This window comes from Seriola lalandi, unplaced genomic scaffold (genome assembly GCF_002814215.2).
Source record: "Seriola lalandi dorsalis isolate HSWRI2012SDOR001 ecotype SW California unplaced genomic scaffold, Sedor1 jcf7180002054256, whole genome shotgun sequence".
NCBI classification, from domain to species: Eukaryota; Metazoa; Chordata; class Actinopteri; order Carangiformes; family Carangidae; genus Seriola; species Seriola lalandi.
In genome coordinates, this window is record NW_019524809.1 from 588,306 (window position 1) to 605,509 (window position 17,204).

The window sequence follows — 17,204 nt, forward strand, 5'->3', positions numbered from 1 at the left end:
ATACATACAGTATGTTATTTTTGGCTAAATAGACAGGAAATATACAGTCACAACATAAAATCTTTTTTACGGTGCAGAAGATTAAACATTTTTCATCTAGATGCTGAAAAGAGTCTGAATTCAAGCAGAAGTCAGCAGAAAAACATATTTATACTTCTCAGACTAGGAGATATACCCAGCCGGATGTGCAACACAATGAAGAGAGACAACAAGCTACAAAGTAAACAAGCAAAGACCAAATTCTGAAATGGAAAGCTGGAGTTTAGAGAACTGATCTAAGAGTCTGCCACAAGGACAGCTTCATTGATTGGTTGTGTGATGATGGTAGAAATAGACAGAATAAGACAAAGACTGGTGATATCACAGCAGCTCCTGAGCTACGAGCTGGAACAGCAGGATAGGAGATCATTACATTTCAATACCAGGCAGAGTTAGAGGAAATGAGTTGCACATTTCCATATCTTGAGGCAGCGGAAAGTGATTGTACGATTGACCGGCAAAAACCTGGTTTGAAGTCAGTGGCGCAGTATTTCACTGCCTGTTACACACAAGCAGTGTGAGCTAAAAATGCGCTTAGATGCTGGGACAAGTCAGGTGGAACATCACAATACAGCCTAAGAAGGCCAGAGCATTCTTTGTGACATGTCGTGTGTTGTATAACGTTGTCATGGGTCATGGAGGTCTCTTGCACAAGGCTCTGCAGACAAGTGTTCTTTCAAATCTGCCACCTAAATTTGTCCACCACAGCTTCATAATGAACTGAAGACTTATTCACATATTCTTATGATATGACATGAAATATACAGTTGGAACCAGAAGTTTACATACACTGTATAAAAAGACACATAACCTTTTTTTTCTCACTGTCATACATTAAATCAGACTATATTTTTCCTGTTTTAGTTCAGTTAGGATTACCGAAATTATTTATATTTGCTAAATGCCAGAATAATGAGAGAGAGAATTTTTTAGACAATTTTTTATTACTTTCTTCAAATTCAGAAGTTTACATACGTTCTATTAGTATTTGATAGCATTGCCTTTAAACTGTATGACTTGGGTCAAACGTTTTGGGTATCCTTCCACAAGCTTCTCACAAAAGTTTGCTGGAATTTTGGCCCATTCCTCCTAACAGAACTGGTGTAACTGAGTCAGGTTTGTAGGCCGCCTTGCTCGCACACGCCTTTTCAGCTCTGCCCACAACTTTTCAATATGATTGACATCAGGGCTTTGTGATGGCCACTCCAAAACATTGACTTTGTTGTCCTCAAGCCACTTTGTAACTAATTTGGCGGTATGCGTAGGGTCATTGTCCATTTGGAAGACCCATTTGCACCCAAGCTTTAATTTCCTGGCTGATGTCTTGAGATGTTGCTTCAATATTCCTACATAATGTTCTTTCCTCATGATGTCATCTATTTTGTGAAGTGCACCAGTCTCTCCTGCAGCAAAACACCCCCACAACATGATGCTGCCACCCCCGTACTTCACAGTTGGAATGGTGTTCTCAGGCTTGCAAGCTTCCCCCTTTTTCCTTCAAATGTAACGATGGTCATTATGGCCAAACAGTTCAATTTTAGTTTCATCAGACTGCAGGACATGTCTCCAAAATTTAAGGTCTTTGTCCCTGTGTGCATTTGCAAACTGTAATCTGGCTTTTTTTATGTTGCTTTTGGAGTAATGGCTTCTTCCTCGCTGAGTGTCCTTTCAGCCCATGTCGGTACAGGACTCGTTTCACTGTGGATAATGACACTCTCACCAGCTTCAGCCAGCATCTTCACAAGGTCTTTTGCTTTTGTTCTGGGGTTGATTCGCACATTTCGCACCAAAGCACGTTCATCTCTGGGACACAGAACCCGTCTCCTTCCTGAGCGATATGATGGCTGGACATTCCCATGGTGTTTATACTTGCATATAATTGTTAGAACAGATGAATGTGGCACCTTCAGGCATCTGGAAATTGTACCCAAGGATGAAACAGACTAGTGGAAGTTCACAATTGTCTTCCTGATATCTTGGCTGATTTCTTTTGATTTTCCCATGATGTCACACAAGGAAGCAGTGTGTTTGAGGTGTGCCTTATAATACATCCACAGGTGTGCCTGTGGTTAACTCAAATGTTGTCAATTAACCTTATCAGAAGCTTCCAAAGCCATGACATCATCATCTGGGCTTTCCCTAATTGTTTAAAGGCATAGTAATCTTACTGTATGTAAACTTCTGACTTTGAAGAAATTAATAAAAAATTCTCTAAAAAATTCTGTCTTTCATTATTCTGCCATTTAGCAAATATAAATAATTTTGGTAATACTAACTGAACTAAAACTCAAAGTCTGATTTAATGTCAGACAGTGAGAAAAAAAGGGTAATGTGTCTTTTTATACAGTGGATGTAAACTTCTGGTTTCAACTATATCTAATGTTGTGATTTCTGCCTTAACTTCACCGTAGAGCTGTGCGCAGCGAGTTGATTCCTTCAGCCCTTCTTTGCCCCTCAGGAAACACAGGGCTGCTGCCTGTGCCAGGACTGTGCTCACTGGTAGGTCACAATATATAATCAACTGACTGGAGACAGAATCTAACTCCGTGTGAAACACTGCGCTGTTATAATAGCAATAAGCCAAGGTGCAGGCACACCTGGGTTTTGAAGGGAATGGGAGATGGGACAGTGATTGGTTTATTGGATGTTGCACCCAAAACAATCCCATGAATAATTAAGAGATTAAGTATAACCCTTTTGAACCATGCAATTGGCACAGCAATTGTTTTTTCGGTCGTTAACATAGCAAAAGTGACATGGACATGCTCTAAATGCACTTATGCCGCTCGCTTTGGACCGTTAAAATAGAGCCCTGTGTTTGCTTCTCTCCTCCTCTCTGTGCTCACATATAAAGCTGTTCTCATTTAAATGTTTCTGTTTTATATATTTTTTTATTTATATTAAAACTATAAAATTTAAGAACATCTTTAGGCTAGAGTGTATATCAGTTCCCAGTTGAGAGCAGCAACGAAATCAACCAATCAATTGTACTTACTAACTAACCAACTAACTGACTTTGGAGCCTGAACATACAGCTGATAATTACAAATGTACTCAGTTGGCAATTTATTATTAAAATAGTTTTAGACAGTTGTTCATTCAAGTGATCACTGTGGAGGATGTAGTGTATATTACATTATACAGAGGTGTTTCTGTTATTTAGCCTAACTTCTGTGATTAAAATGGGGTGCTGATGGTGGTGTGTGAGTGTGTGTGTGTGTGTGTGTGTCTGTGTGTGGTGTGTGGTGTGTGGGTGTTGAGTCCAATTAGCCAATAAGAATCAGCTTTGTCCATTTCTGCCCTGATGCTGTGTTAGTAGGACCTGCTGAGACATGAGACCTGCTGGTTGCTATCAGCTTCTGAATTTGTATTGCAGTCTATGGGAGAGCTACTATGATGGTTGAACAGTTACTGTAACTCAAAGCTCAAATTAAATTCAATGTCTACTGCTGTATTTACTGTTGTACTGTCCAGTCTGAACTGTAATATTTCTCTATGACCACTAACTTGTTAACAGCTTTCTGCGTGTGTGTGTGTGTGTGTGTGTGTGCCGATGGCACGCTGTGTCTAAATTAAAGGGAGGAGCACTTGAATTAACAGCCAATTCTGACAGCTTGACTAGATAGCATTGAATACTTGGTATTCAAATGCTGAAATGAGGTAGCATACATCTCAGACCATCAGTGGCCACAAAAAGTCAGAGGTAAGCAGAGCCTTTTTAATTTCTGCAAATTCTGATTGTGTCTGAGTGCAGGTCTCTGCCCAGGTGAGGTAAATCAGAATGCCTCATCTCTAAAGAACCTAGTCAAAATTATTGAAAAATAAATGAGAAATGAAGCATGAAAAAGTGTTAGAATTGAATTACAGTCACCAAAACTAACATTACTAAAATAGTGAATGGATTAAAGTCACTGGTGAACAGAGTTGAATGCAAATGTGTTTTATATGTGTCTTCAACGTAATATATGTGCTATGTCTCATCATGGAGCGGAAAGAGTGAATGAGTTTGACCAACTGCTGCTGAATGTGTGTATTGTATGCTGGTTTACAACCTGTCTAGTGTTTCGTGGGGGGTTGATGTGGTGATCACGACAGGCCTCTGAGTGTGATAAGCTGTGAAGCAGGGTGAATAACAGCCTCATGCAGACGCACATATGAGAATAGTGTGGTTTGTTCATAGAAAAGAAAAGACTGCAGCCCTCTTAGAATAGAAAAGACTGCAGCCCACCTGATGAGAAGTAGTGTAGTGACTGAGTAAGAATAACGCTGGCGTAGCCTCTGCGGGTAACATCCGATCATTCTGTAGCGGCGCAGCTGTGAGCTGTGACACTCCAGAGAAGACGGATGCTGAATGGGTAGACAGCTAAAAAGTCTGAGAAAGACTAAGAGCTCGCATGCACCGCCAAGGGAAAGCAATAGAGTTATTGCATGCACTGGCCAGAAAGTGTATATTAGTGTTAATACCGCTAAGGATAGATAAACTAGTAACTGTGTAAATAATAAATCAGTGTTTAGAAGTGATTTAAATTGTAGTTGTTGCCAAACTGTTCATATCCTAAGGGGAAACTAATAAAGACAAATGAGGGAGATAGTAATAATAAGATATGCTGTTAATTTACTTTAGAACAATATAAAAGTAGGGGAGCTATAAAGATATAGAGAATAAAGATATAATGTATTTCTGGTTGGAGCGGAGATGACGAGGGCTTAGAGCAGTGGCATAACAAACAGCAAATAAATCAAAATCTGTGGCATATCACGAAGCTTGTTAGATCCAACATAAATGTAAAAGGAATTTCCCAGAGTGCAGGGGGAGTGACCGTGGCGACTGTTAATGTGAGTGCAAGAGCAGCGGTGAGGCGATCAGGGCCGTAGACAGTATCTCTCAGGTCCAAACGCTAGGAGTGTTAGAGGGAGTTGGCAGGCAGAGCAGGGTAGCAGTAAGTTCACGGCTGTATATCACCGTCATTCCCAGGAGAGTGAAGTTGAAGGCTAGCAATTCTAATACACTGTTAAAACCAAAGGAGAAGACAAGATAGAGACTGGAAGTTATACAATATGATAATAACAACAATAATAATAATAATTATCATTATAATAATAATAATAGTTCATTTGTATAGCACCTTTAAATACGAATGACGAAGTGTGTCACATGAATCGAATACAGAAATTCAGATATCCCCAGAACACTATCAAGCAGTGGAAGATAAGGATATATGGGAGCCAAAGTGATTAAAGGAGGTGTGTCAGCACCAGTGGAATTGGTGATAAATCAACACCCAGAACATGAAAAACAGATCCAATTGTGTATGAAAAAATGGCATAAATGCACTTCAGGAAAACTACAGTGGCTAAAAGAAGGCACCTTCAGAGAAGCCCACTGCAATGAAGTGGAAGCCAACATAAAACATTATAACACAAAAGATACAAGCAATAAAACAGAAGGCAAGCGAGCCAGAGAGAGAGAGGTGCTGCAGTGGTTTTAACAGGAAAGTTACAGATATACACCTACTCATGAAGACACATACACAAATGACAGATGGAAAAAACAGAAGGACAGGAGTGAAAAGGAAAAAATTAAAAAAACAAGAACAGCAGCCGACTGCCCCACCGTGGCCTGGCAGACCACCACCATAGTAGCCTGGAGTAGGACAATTCCCAGTGACAAGACCAACAGATGAAAAAAGAAAAACAGAAAGTAAAAGGCGAGCTGCAGGGGAAATTTACAGTGACATGTAATAAACAAGCAAGTGACAGAGGGAAAATAAAGACACGTCTGAATAAAAGCGGAAGAGTTAAAGACAAACAAGAAGAAATAATGACAGAAACTGAGGATGATGAGTCTAAAGGAGATGCATCCTAAGACGGTGAATAAAGGTCAGAGGGAGACAGAAATGACAGAAGAAAGTATCAGCTGAGGTCTCAGAGACAGTCTAACCCACAGCAAAATCAAGCTCAGGCCAATCATAATATATGTTGGGGATGTCACCAGCCAGGTCATCACAGAAGAAACTGTCCAACAAACCCATGTATTGGCCCTGATGCAGAATGGCTATAGGGGGGCCCAGAGGAGCCTGAGGGGGAATCAATGTCACCAGTTGTTTCATCACAACCACAGGATGAGCCCACCATAACAGTAATGATACAAAATAAAAAAATATTCTTTCATGATTGACACAGGAGCCACATATTCATGTAATGGAAAGACCTGCTCAAAACTCCCCCTCTCCAACTCATCAATCAAGAATGTAGGTTTCTCTGGGAACATTCAAGTGATACCCCTAACTCAGCTGGTTCAAATGCTAATAGCAGGAAAAACTATAGTTGCACCTCTGCTATATTCAGACAACACAGCTGTAAATCTCCTAGGGAGAGACCTTTATTGCCCTTTAAAAGCAAACATCATGTGCATACATTATGGCCTCTATGTAGATTTCCCTGAAGATCCACCACCTGGAATAATGCCATTACTGACACAACAGGAAGCCATCAACCTAGTCCAGCCCACAGTGTACTGGCTCAGACTGATGCCACAATCTCAACTGCTCCAAGAGTGGAAAACATGGAATACATGGGCACAAGCTCAGTTAGGAGATGCTGATGAACCACAACTGCCAACTCATTGCACTCTTTTGTACGATGAACAACAAAAAAAAATAAAGATTATGAGGAATGCTGGGAAGAACTGATAAATAAAAAACCATATTATGTGGTCAGCTAAGATGTGTATACAATGCTGTGAAAAAGTATTTGCCCCCTTACAGATTTCTTTTGTTTTTGCTTTTTTTATCACACTTACATGTTTCAGATCATCAAACAAATTTTAATATCAGACAAAGATAACCTGAGAAAATACAAAATGCAGTTTTTAAATGATAATTTCATTTATTAAGGGAAAAAAGCTATCCAAACCAACCTGGCCCTATGTGAAAAAGTAATTGCCCCCTAAACCTAATAACTGGTTGTGCCACCCTTGGCAGCAATGGCCCCATGTTTGACTGTCAGTATGATGTTCTTTTTCAGAAATACTGTGTTAGTTTTACGCCAGATCTAACGGGACGCTCACCTTCCAAAAAGTTCCACTTTTGTCTCGTCAGTCCACAGAATATTTTCCCAAAAGTCTTGGGGATCATCAAGATGTTTTATGGCAAATGTGAGACGGGCCTTTGTGTTCTTTTAGGTCAGCAGTGGTTTTCGCCTTGGAACTCTCCCATGGATGACATTTTTGCTCATTCTCTTTCTTACTGTTGAATCATGAACACTGACCTTAACTGAGGCAAGTGAAGCCTGCAGTGCTTTAGATGTTGTTCTGGGTTCTTTTGTGTTCTCCTGGAAGAGTTGTCGATGTGCTCTTGGAATAATTTTGGTCGGCCGGCCACTCCTGGGAAGGTTCACCACCGTTCCATGTTTTCTCCATTTGTGGATAATGGCTCTCACTGTGGTTTGCTGGAGTCCCAAAGCCTTAGAAATGGCTTTGTAACCCTTTCCAGACTGATAGATGTCAATGACTTTGTTTCTCATCTGTTCTTGAATTGCTTTGGGGCATGATGTGTTGCTTTCTTTTAGCTTACTTCATGTTGTCAGACAGGTTCTATTAGTGATTATAAGTGATTTCTTGATTCTACAGGTCTGGCAGTAATCAGGCCTGGGTGGAGCTAGTGAAATTGAACTCAGCTTTCCAAAAAAATGTGGTTAATCACAGTTAATTCATGATTTAACAAGGGGGGCAATTACTTTTTCACATAGGGCTAGGTTGGTTTGGATAGCTTTTTTTCCTTAATAAATGAAATTATCATTTAAAAACTGCATTTTGTATTTTCTCAGGTTATCTTTGTCTGATATTAAAATTTGTTCGATGATCTGAAACATGAAATCAAAGAAATCTGTAAGGGGGCAAGTACTTTTTCACAGCACTGTATAGGACCACAAGGAGCAGCTGCTACTATGACCACCTGAATTACAAGTCAGGTTCTAAGTTTGCAACTCCACCCCACATGTCACACTGTTAGTGACAAAAGGACATGAATCACATGAACTTGGTCCAATGGTAAATGCAGCATTATAAATACAAGAGTGGAACACTACAAAGAATAAGTACATTCACATTTCTCCAGGACAACCATACATCGCAATATCATTAAGAGCATGTGATGAAGGGACAGCAGAAAAGGTCATAGTAAAGAAAAGAACACCTACACTTATGCCATTGACACCAGAACATATAAATCATGTTAGAACAAGTGGCACAAGAAGTGTGGTCATAATACAAGACTGATGTAGGTAGGATTAAAGTAGCGCAACCTATACATATTAAGCTTAAACCAGGAGCTAGGTTGCCATATAGAAAACAATATCCACTGAAGCAGCATGTTGTAGAAGGAATCAAGGAATCCCACAATTCAGGGCCTGACGGAGTCAGGTTGATTTATCACCAATTCCACTGGTGCTGACACACCTCCTTTAATCACTTTGGCTCCCATATATCCTTATCTTCCGCTGCTTGATAGTGTTCTGGGGATATATGAATTTCATGTCCAAACAACAGATGCCCTCATGCGAGCACATGATGATCCGTATAAAGAAGCTGCAAAGCATGCAGCAGTTGGCACAACTACGGGCCCATTGTTGGTAGCTGAAGATAGTGAACCTCTAACAACTCTATCTTCTCTAATACAGACAAGGTCATACAAGATGGTCCTCAAAAGGGTTTGTGGAGAAGTTCTCATGGTCATTTTGTGTTGCCTGTTTCATTGTTGCGTTTTGCTATAAGGAATGCGCATGGTTCTGACCATTGGGCAAGGGGGGAGGTTATCAAACGCCTCCAAGCAGTTTGGTGGTCTCAATTTCTGGCAGTCACAGTTGATAGAACATTGCATGAATGTGAAGTGTGTGCACAATATAACACAAGCAAAGCTTTTTCGACACCGATTGTGAATATTCCGCAACAAGATGGTTGATAGATTTAGTAGATGGACTGAAGCAACACCAACGATGCAACCAGACTATAAATCAGTGGCCAACCTTTTGTGCAGAGGTTTTTCCACGGCTTTCTTTGCCAGATACTATCAGCTCAGACAATGGACCACATTTTGTAGCACAAGCAATTAAGATAACATTAAAGATGCTAGGGATAAAGCAGAAGTTTGGGTGTGTATATCATCCTCAGTCACAGGGAGCAGTAGAACGAGCTAATGGTACTTAAAAGCAAAATTGGCAAAAATAATGGCAGACAGCAACGGTAAACTTAATTGGATGGAGGCTTTACCACTGGCACTAATGTCTATGAGATCACAGACTAACAAACTAACACACCTAACACCTCATGAAATGTGCACGGGGAGACCAATGTCTGTGCCATATCTTAGAGGCCTGTATGAGGGACCTCCAATTGAACAGTTAGGATAAGAATTAATCAGTTATGTACAGTATCTAACATATCCATAAAGTTATCTTCCAACAGATGAAAGGTGCCACAGAAGAGAGAGAAGCTGCCATTCCGGAGCAGCAGCAGAGGATACGTCTAAGACCTTAAAAGTCGAAGATGAGTCATAGCAGAAGGCCCCTCAGGCACAGATCCAGTTCTGCAGGAATGGGCACCAGGCCCCTCAGGAATAGGTCCTATCTTGCCAAGACCAACAGCCCCAGGACCAATAGAACCAGGAAAGATTGGCCCAACATCCGACTACCCCCGAATACGCTGTACCAGCCGGAGGAGGATATGCCTCAGGATATGCCGTATGAGGAGAAAGGCACTGAAGCAATGTGCTACCAAATGGTACCGGAGAAATAAGCTCTAGCGTTATAACCAGATTCAAAAACAACTGGAAGAAGTGGCTCTCGAGAAAAAGGATCTTACTCACTGCATGAGAGTCTGTAATGATGTCACTGAGTACTACCAACGCCTACGAGGAATCGGAATGCGTCCCAACACCCAGCCACAGTGAACTGTGGATCATACAACACACCAATCACCGTGGACTATATAATGTCACGGACTCTCACATATACACACACGAACAACACACCACACTATAACAATAGATTAGTTAGCACAAAAGAGTATTATGTTTGAAGAGCACGTAAAGAGTGTTATGTTTGAAAAAGTATACACACTGAGTATTATGCATGTCTTTGTATTTGCACTGGATTTTAAAGTCATATTCTCTTTGATTCTCTTTGGATCCCATATAACTGTTTGCTGTGATGTGTCCCTCGATTCAGATCAGGGAGTGTAGACAATTTCAATGACAATTTCAATTATCCAACTTTGCTAAATGTGTTTAATTAGAAACAAGCCTACTGCAAAACCCTTAACTATGTCACGATGTGTGAGGTTATGTTACATGTAAGAATGATAATACGGGATCCATTTGCTATCCTTTTTATGGTGATGTTTGAACCTGTTATTATGTATGGACCATTGTCTTGATGACTGCTATTGTCACCTGTAAACTGTTTGTTGTACCCTAGCAATGGCTTCACTCGATAATGTGTGAATGTGTGACTAGTTAGTCCCAAAGAGGGGAAATATTTTAGTAAATTTTCACTAAAATATACTAAGCATTATAAATATACTGAATATTAAACTTACATAATCCTATGGAATAGCTATACTCACAACTGAGGTTAGATTTGTAAGTGAACCAGCTTTTACTGAAGTAAGATTGTGACAGAATGGAACCTGGAGGGAATAAAGTAAAAAAAATGGTCTGAAGGCCCTGGGAGCAATGGTGTTTGAGTAGCAGCCGTAGTGAGGCCTGACCTAAGAAAGAACTATATATGATGTGCACAGGCCCTCTGTCTTCAGTTCAGATCCGGATCTGATCTCACTTTCATTCTTGTGAAAGAATAAATTGCATCACTATTGCATTGGACTCTGATCACCTCCAGTGACCTCTTTTTTTAATCTTTTTTTGACTCCAGTAAGGGTTTTGTAGAAAGTTAAGTGTTGGTGAAGAGGTCTAGACTTAGTCTCTGGCCCAGACCTGGATCGTTTTTCCTCCAACAAGCTGGACACCATAATGTTGGCTCTTCAGTTGTCTATTAATTTATTGGCTATCATAACTTTAAAAAACATTATTATTAAAAATATGATTAAAAATTAAAAAACGGTAATTCCTATCAGAACCATGAGCGGACCATGACTGGCACAAGATCTTCGTGCACAGCATATCTGGTTTTGGTGTTTCTAGAGCCAAAAATGTGGACAAAGGAGCGAGTTACAGAAAAATGTCACTTCTGCATTTTTGGGGAAATCAGAGCCTGAATTTGTATCGCAGTTAATGGGAGAGATGGAGGGGACTCCCATCGTTTTGAGGCTTATGTTCAAATTCTGTAAGTCTCTGCTAAGGGAGACACATTGTATGAAACAGGACAAATTTTTCTACTAATAAGGAAGCCATGATGTGTGAAGATTGAAATATGTGGCCGTAAGGACGAGTTAAACAGAGTTCTAAAGCTTCTCCCACTGTAGCGATGATGTCATCCACTCTAGCCTCGAACATTCCGTGCAATACACACCCATTGTAAACTCAAAAATGATCAGAAAAAAGCTTAAAACTAAAACCGTGATAATTCAAGATATCAAAAATTTGAATACAAGTTTAACAGCTGAAAGGTTTCTCTACAGTTTAAAGGTTGAATGAAGTCTGTAGCTGAAAGTATGCTGAAGTAGTTAAAGTGTAAAGAGCCTGAAGATTTCAAGGATTTGAACATGGTCTCCAGTCATTTGAATGGTAAAAATAAATTCATAAAAAGCTTAATATTTCAAAAATTATAAATAATATCAAAAAGTTGAATACAATCCGATAATCTACAGAAAAAGCCAGACGTTTTGATATAATAATAAAGATTTGAATAGCAATACCTTAGCTTTTTAACACTAATAAACAGAATGTTTGTTTTTTGACCTGACAACAACATATAGTGGGATTGCTTCATTCAGCATTCACACATAATAAGTATGCAGAATAATAACAATATATGCCTTCAATGCTATTGCATTGCAGGTACATAATAAGTATGCAGAATAATAATATATGCCTTTAATGCTATTGCATTGCAGGCACATAATGAGAGTTAAGAGTCACACATGTGTCTGCATGACTGACTTGGACTAATCACACACACTCATACGTACACACTTAATCACTCAAGTGTATGTACCTGGTCTATTCATCCATCAACCTTTTACCCTTCATAGCATGTCTGTACATGTGTGTGTGTGTGAGTGTGTCCAACATCCAAGCATCTCCCTAATGTCATTATATGGAGAAGCAGCATGTAAATGTTTGAACCATCAATAAACAGATACTGTATCCTGGAGATGAAAAAAACAGGAAACATCCACATACACTGACAGCGGTTTCTCCTTATCACAGTATGAAATCATAAAAGAAAAACTAAAGCATAAGCCGAGAGCTGCAAAAGAAGAAGCCAATATGAGGTGAAACTTACTTTTCTCCAAAAAATCTCCTCCAGAAGTCAGCAGCATCAGCTTTGGTGATCCTGAAAGTGTCGCCCTGGAACTGTCCCCCAGGGAAGATGGCTTTGATTTCAGCCAGCATGTGACTGAAGATCAGAGACAGCTTGGTCAGGTTCCTCCTGCAGAGGTGGAAACAGTTGGTGCACCATTATAGCCTCAAATGCTCGACAGACACCATATGGAGATTATTTGACCACCAGAACCTCTCAGTGTATTTGTAAATTTTGTTTACTGAAACTGGGGCATGAGAGCAGATCTTTCCGATGCTTTTTTGGCACAATACACATAATATCATGGAACAGATATTATTATAATAATCTGTAATTTATGGAAGCAAATCTAAAGAAACTGAAAACATTCGACAAAATGGTCAAACTGCTTCATTTCTCAAAAGTCTAGAAAAATAAATCATAAAAACTAAAAAATATCTTAAATGTAAAACGAAGAGTGTCTGTACTCAATCACACACCATATATCACATCTGTTACATGGTGTGTGGGTTAGGGTTAGTCTTACAGAACATGACGCATGAATTCTTGAAATAGGTGACATTTCCTTTTTAAACCATGTCGTATGAAAAACAATGATTGCTGTGAAGAAAACACAGCTATTGAGTAAAATTAAAGATGGTAGAGGATTTATCTAATTTTCACTTTGTACACCACTTTATGAGGTAAATGTTTTTCGAAAGTAATTCTCCATTCAATGTCCAATCGGTCTATATAATATCCAACAGAGTAGAGCAGTGCCACAGAGAGAAATAGAGAGTTTAACCTCACAGCTCAGAACTCACATGTAAGATTTGATTTGTCTAATCTTGGCCTTGAAATCTCAGTGTACAAAATGAACAGACCTGAATCAAATGAGCTCATATCATAACATCAGTCTATCATAACATTACCACACATTATGTATATTCAATAAACATTAATTATTGTTACATTTTTAAATAAAAAATTTCAGTTATTAAATCAAAATGCTGTATTCAATAAATAGTCTTCAATGTATTACAGTCTAACTGACTGTAATAGAAAAAACAGCTTCTGTGAATGACAGACTCACTCTATCATTGACTCAGACTGTTTTTACTCTATAGAGCAGCGATATACTTGATCTAAAGCTTGTGCTACAGAAGTTCCTCTACATACAGTCACTGCTGAAGCAAACTGACACTGTATATGCAAAGCACAGACTTACTAGATAAAAAAGTGAGCTAATGATCAGACATTTACTTCAGTTTAAACAGGTGTGTGTTCATTACCTTAATCTGTCTACTTCTCATACAGTCACATCACTGCTCACCATTTGTCAACATTACGCTGCTTCTCCACACTAAGAGAGTTGATGTGTCATGTATGTAATGTTATACAAACTGCACTGGTGTACAAGGAGGGAATACACACACACACGCATGCGCGCACACACACACACACACACACAGCACACACACACACACACACACACACACACACACACACACAGGTTAGAAAACTGAGGGCTGGATTAACACATTGGGTTCGGTCTTTTCACATCATTTGTTTGCTAATGAAAAAAATGAATAATGCAGCCTCATCTTTAAAAATCAGTGCACATGTAAAATGCATTTTTGCAGTTTCATTTCATGTTCCCACTTTCTGTAACAAAGGCTCGATAATACAATAAAATTTTTAAGAAACACAAAAATGATTTGATAGTCAGCAGAGCTGCACTGTTGAAGTGCGTGTGCTAACGACACTTCCTGGGTTTAATTTCCTGTTAAACTGAGCAGTTTTCACACCATCACATCCAGCAGGTACAAATTCACTGCCAGTTACTTTTGTACTACTGCAAATATCATCTGTAATGATGGAAGAGTGCCTGTGTCTGTGTCTGATGTTGTTTTGCTATAGTGAAGTGCCAATTGATGAAGCACAACCACATAAACCGACACCCACATGCAATGAGGTAAAGTTCCAGTCCTTCTGGTTTGCGAGAACTGATTCCACATAATAATCAATTAAACTGAAGTGAATTAGTGAGTTTTGGGAAAAGACACAAGCTTCAGTGGAACAAGTGTATTTTCTCTATCTCACATGAAAAGAGCAGCTGACAGTAGTAAGCTGCAAAGCGTACATGCAAAGTAGAAATCTTGAAGTAGAAGTCAATCAATGAAACTACAAAACTAAAACTGTTAAAAACAACACTGAACTAGAATGATATATGCCTCCAACTAGTCAAAATGGTCAAGTAGTTTGTAGTTGCAGTTTATATCTATGTCTGTCCAGACTCATATACTCATAAGTGGACATTTGTACCAGATGTAATGAAATTCCCTCCAGACATTCCTGATGTATCTGAAAAGACACGACTCCAGGGAAAGGACAAGCTATTTACAACAACTTGATTGAATGTGAGAGACAAATGTATCTACACAATTTCTGACTGTATTCTGGCATCATGCAGTGCCCAGCTACTCAGTGAGACAGGCATGATTTATTTATCATTGCAAAGTATTCTTCTACTGATAGCAGACTTGTATCAATCTCGATGCTGTTTGGGTCAAATTATTTATTATTTAAGATAGAAGATGCTGCATACTTTTTGTCATTGAGCATGCATGCACAGTTTGCATGTGATGTACACAGCATACTGTAGCTGGCAAAGGTACAACTCAATCAATGATTGTGACTGCAAGAAGTTATTTAGAAAGGTATTTAGAGAATACATTCAGCAAACACCAGCTGTGTTTTCCTCATACTACACTGAAACCAAACAATCCAGAGTGAGTCAGTGAGTGGCACTGGCAGAGCAGGGAATAGACTAAAGTGAAGAGAGGAACAACAGGTTAAAGTGGAATAAGTGAGAATCATTGTTTTGTGCCTTGGTAGTTGCATTCACTGTGTTTGTGTGTGTATGCATAAGTGTGTGTGTGTGTGTGTTTATGTGCGTGTGCGCCGACAACAAGAAAGCCAAGCCCATCTCAGTAATTTCATGCTCTTCCAGTCACCATTAGGCCTGTTAGCAACCGAAGAGCAGCCAAAAAAACTTACTCTCCATTTGGATGTAGAGCGAAAGGCTGCAGATTCTTACACAATTTCCAGCCTCTTGATGGAAGAGGGCTCAGCTTCGAAACACCCAGACAAAAGGCCGTATGCAGTCTGAGCTGTATAATGCATTTGCAATTTTTGCACTACTCACCGATAATGAAACGGATACATTTTTCTAGCATGTCACTGTACACAAAGTGTTTTTAGTCCTCTGCAGTAACATTTCACAACGTTTGGTTAGTTAGTCTTGCTCATGTGTTTTCACCGTGCCCTATGCCATTTGACTGGTTGTCTAATCTGCCTCACTTGACAAAAGTCCCAGGAAAGCGAGGACTTTCATTAGGGCTGCTGTAAGCAAAGTCCTTTGATAGCCTTTATGTGCGTATACAACCAACTCGTTGACAGAATGAAAACTAAATGAATCCAGACCAAACAGGTCTCCACAAAAATTTTCACAAAAAAGTCAGATTCAGCCTCTTCTGGAATAAAGTAAAATCTTACAGTGAAGCACTTTTACAACAAAGACACAAACTTGCTCACTCTGACCTACGTGGTGTCACACTGTTGTGGTGACACCTGCACTAGAGCTGTATAACCACTCACTATCTATGTTCCTACTGGTTTCCTGTCACCTGAACAATTGACTATCCTCTGTCACAAACTGTTGTTCTTCTAGATGTTCGGGCCACTATGAGAGAAAAGTAATGATCTGGCAGTTAAAGTTCTTCTCTTGACATGTTTTAAAATAAAAAATTAAAAAAAGTTCTCTGCTATGCTTATATGCTATATTATGTTTAACATGGTTTTCCCCACATAAAAAGTGAAAAGAAAAAAAATGGAAAACTGGAATTGCAAGCAAATGTACGCTCACTTCCTCACTGAGAAAATCTGGATCAGTCCTTGTGCCCCGCCCACCACTGCTGCTTGCGCTAGGTGGACAGGTGAAAAAGCAGAGAGCGTCAAAATGGTTAGAGGAGGAAACATCAGAGAGACTCGGCCATATGTTTGAGCCTCAGTCAGACCCGAACTCAGATGAGGAGTCTGTTGTGTCCAATATCGACAACTAGAAGACGTATCAGAACGGTTAGCATAGTTAGCATCTTTTATTTGTTTAAGTTGTTTGTTAGCTCATTAGCCTGTAACTGTCAGTCACACAGTGTTAGTGGTTGTGCTAATGCAAACTCTCACTCTCTGAACTGAAAGGGTTTCAGGTTAATTTTGCCACGCCCCCGTCCCCAGAATTGGTTTGCGACGTATAAAACCCTGGCTGTCTGAATCTGTTTTTATGAGACTGGTTCAAGGTGGAAATACTCAGCCATGATATGTCTTGTATTATTATTATATAAAAAAAAAAAAACATTTGAACATGTTTACAAAGTTAAAAAGTTGATTTTCATCAGAGGGGGTCTTTAATTAACAGTGATACAAGTATCATAGAAATATACTAGAAATGTTTTTTTGGAGACCTACAAAAAATATATTAATCAGTCAGTTTCATGATGTTTCAGTTTCATGTTTAATTTACTGGAATTTGTTCAATTTTGAGAAGATGATGTTGATGAAGATGTTCTCAAGTTCTACTCTTATCACCATTAGGATAGACAGCTACATAAATCAATACAAAATATTGTATGTTAAATCATCACCCACCT

At 39.3% G+C, this 17,204-nt stretch overlaps 1 protein-coding gene across 3 annotated transcripts in view; it reads right to left on the bottom strand.

The window, feature by feature from the left end:
• The window catches only part of cblb (Cbl proto-oncogene B, E3 ubiquitin protein ligase), a 57,380-nt gene that overhangs the window by 28,420 nt on the left and 11,756 nt on the right, over nucleotides 1-17,204 (bottom strand). For all 3 annotated transcript variants that reach the window (XM_087173559.1, XM_023404778.2, XM_023404777.2), the window contains exon 4: nucleotides 12,499-12,645. In XM_087173559.1, coding sequence (XP_087029685.1) covers nucleotides 12,499-12,645 — 147 coding nt within the window. The remainder of the gene's footprint in view (nucleotides 1-12,498; nucleotides 12,646-17,204) is intronic.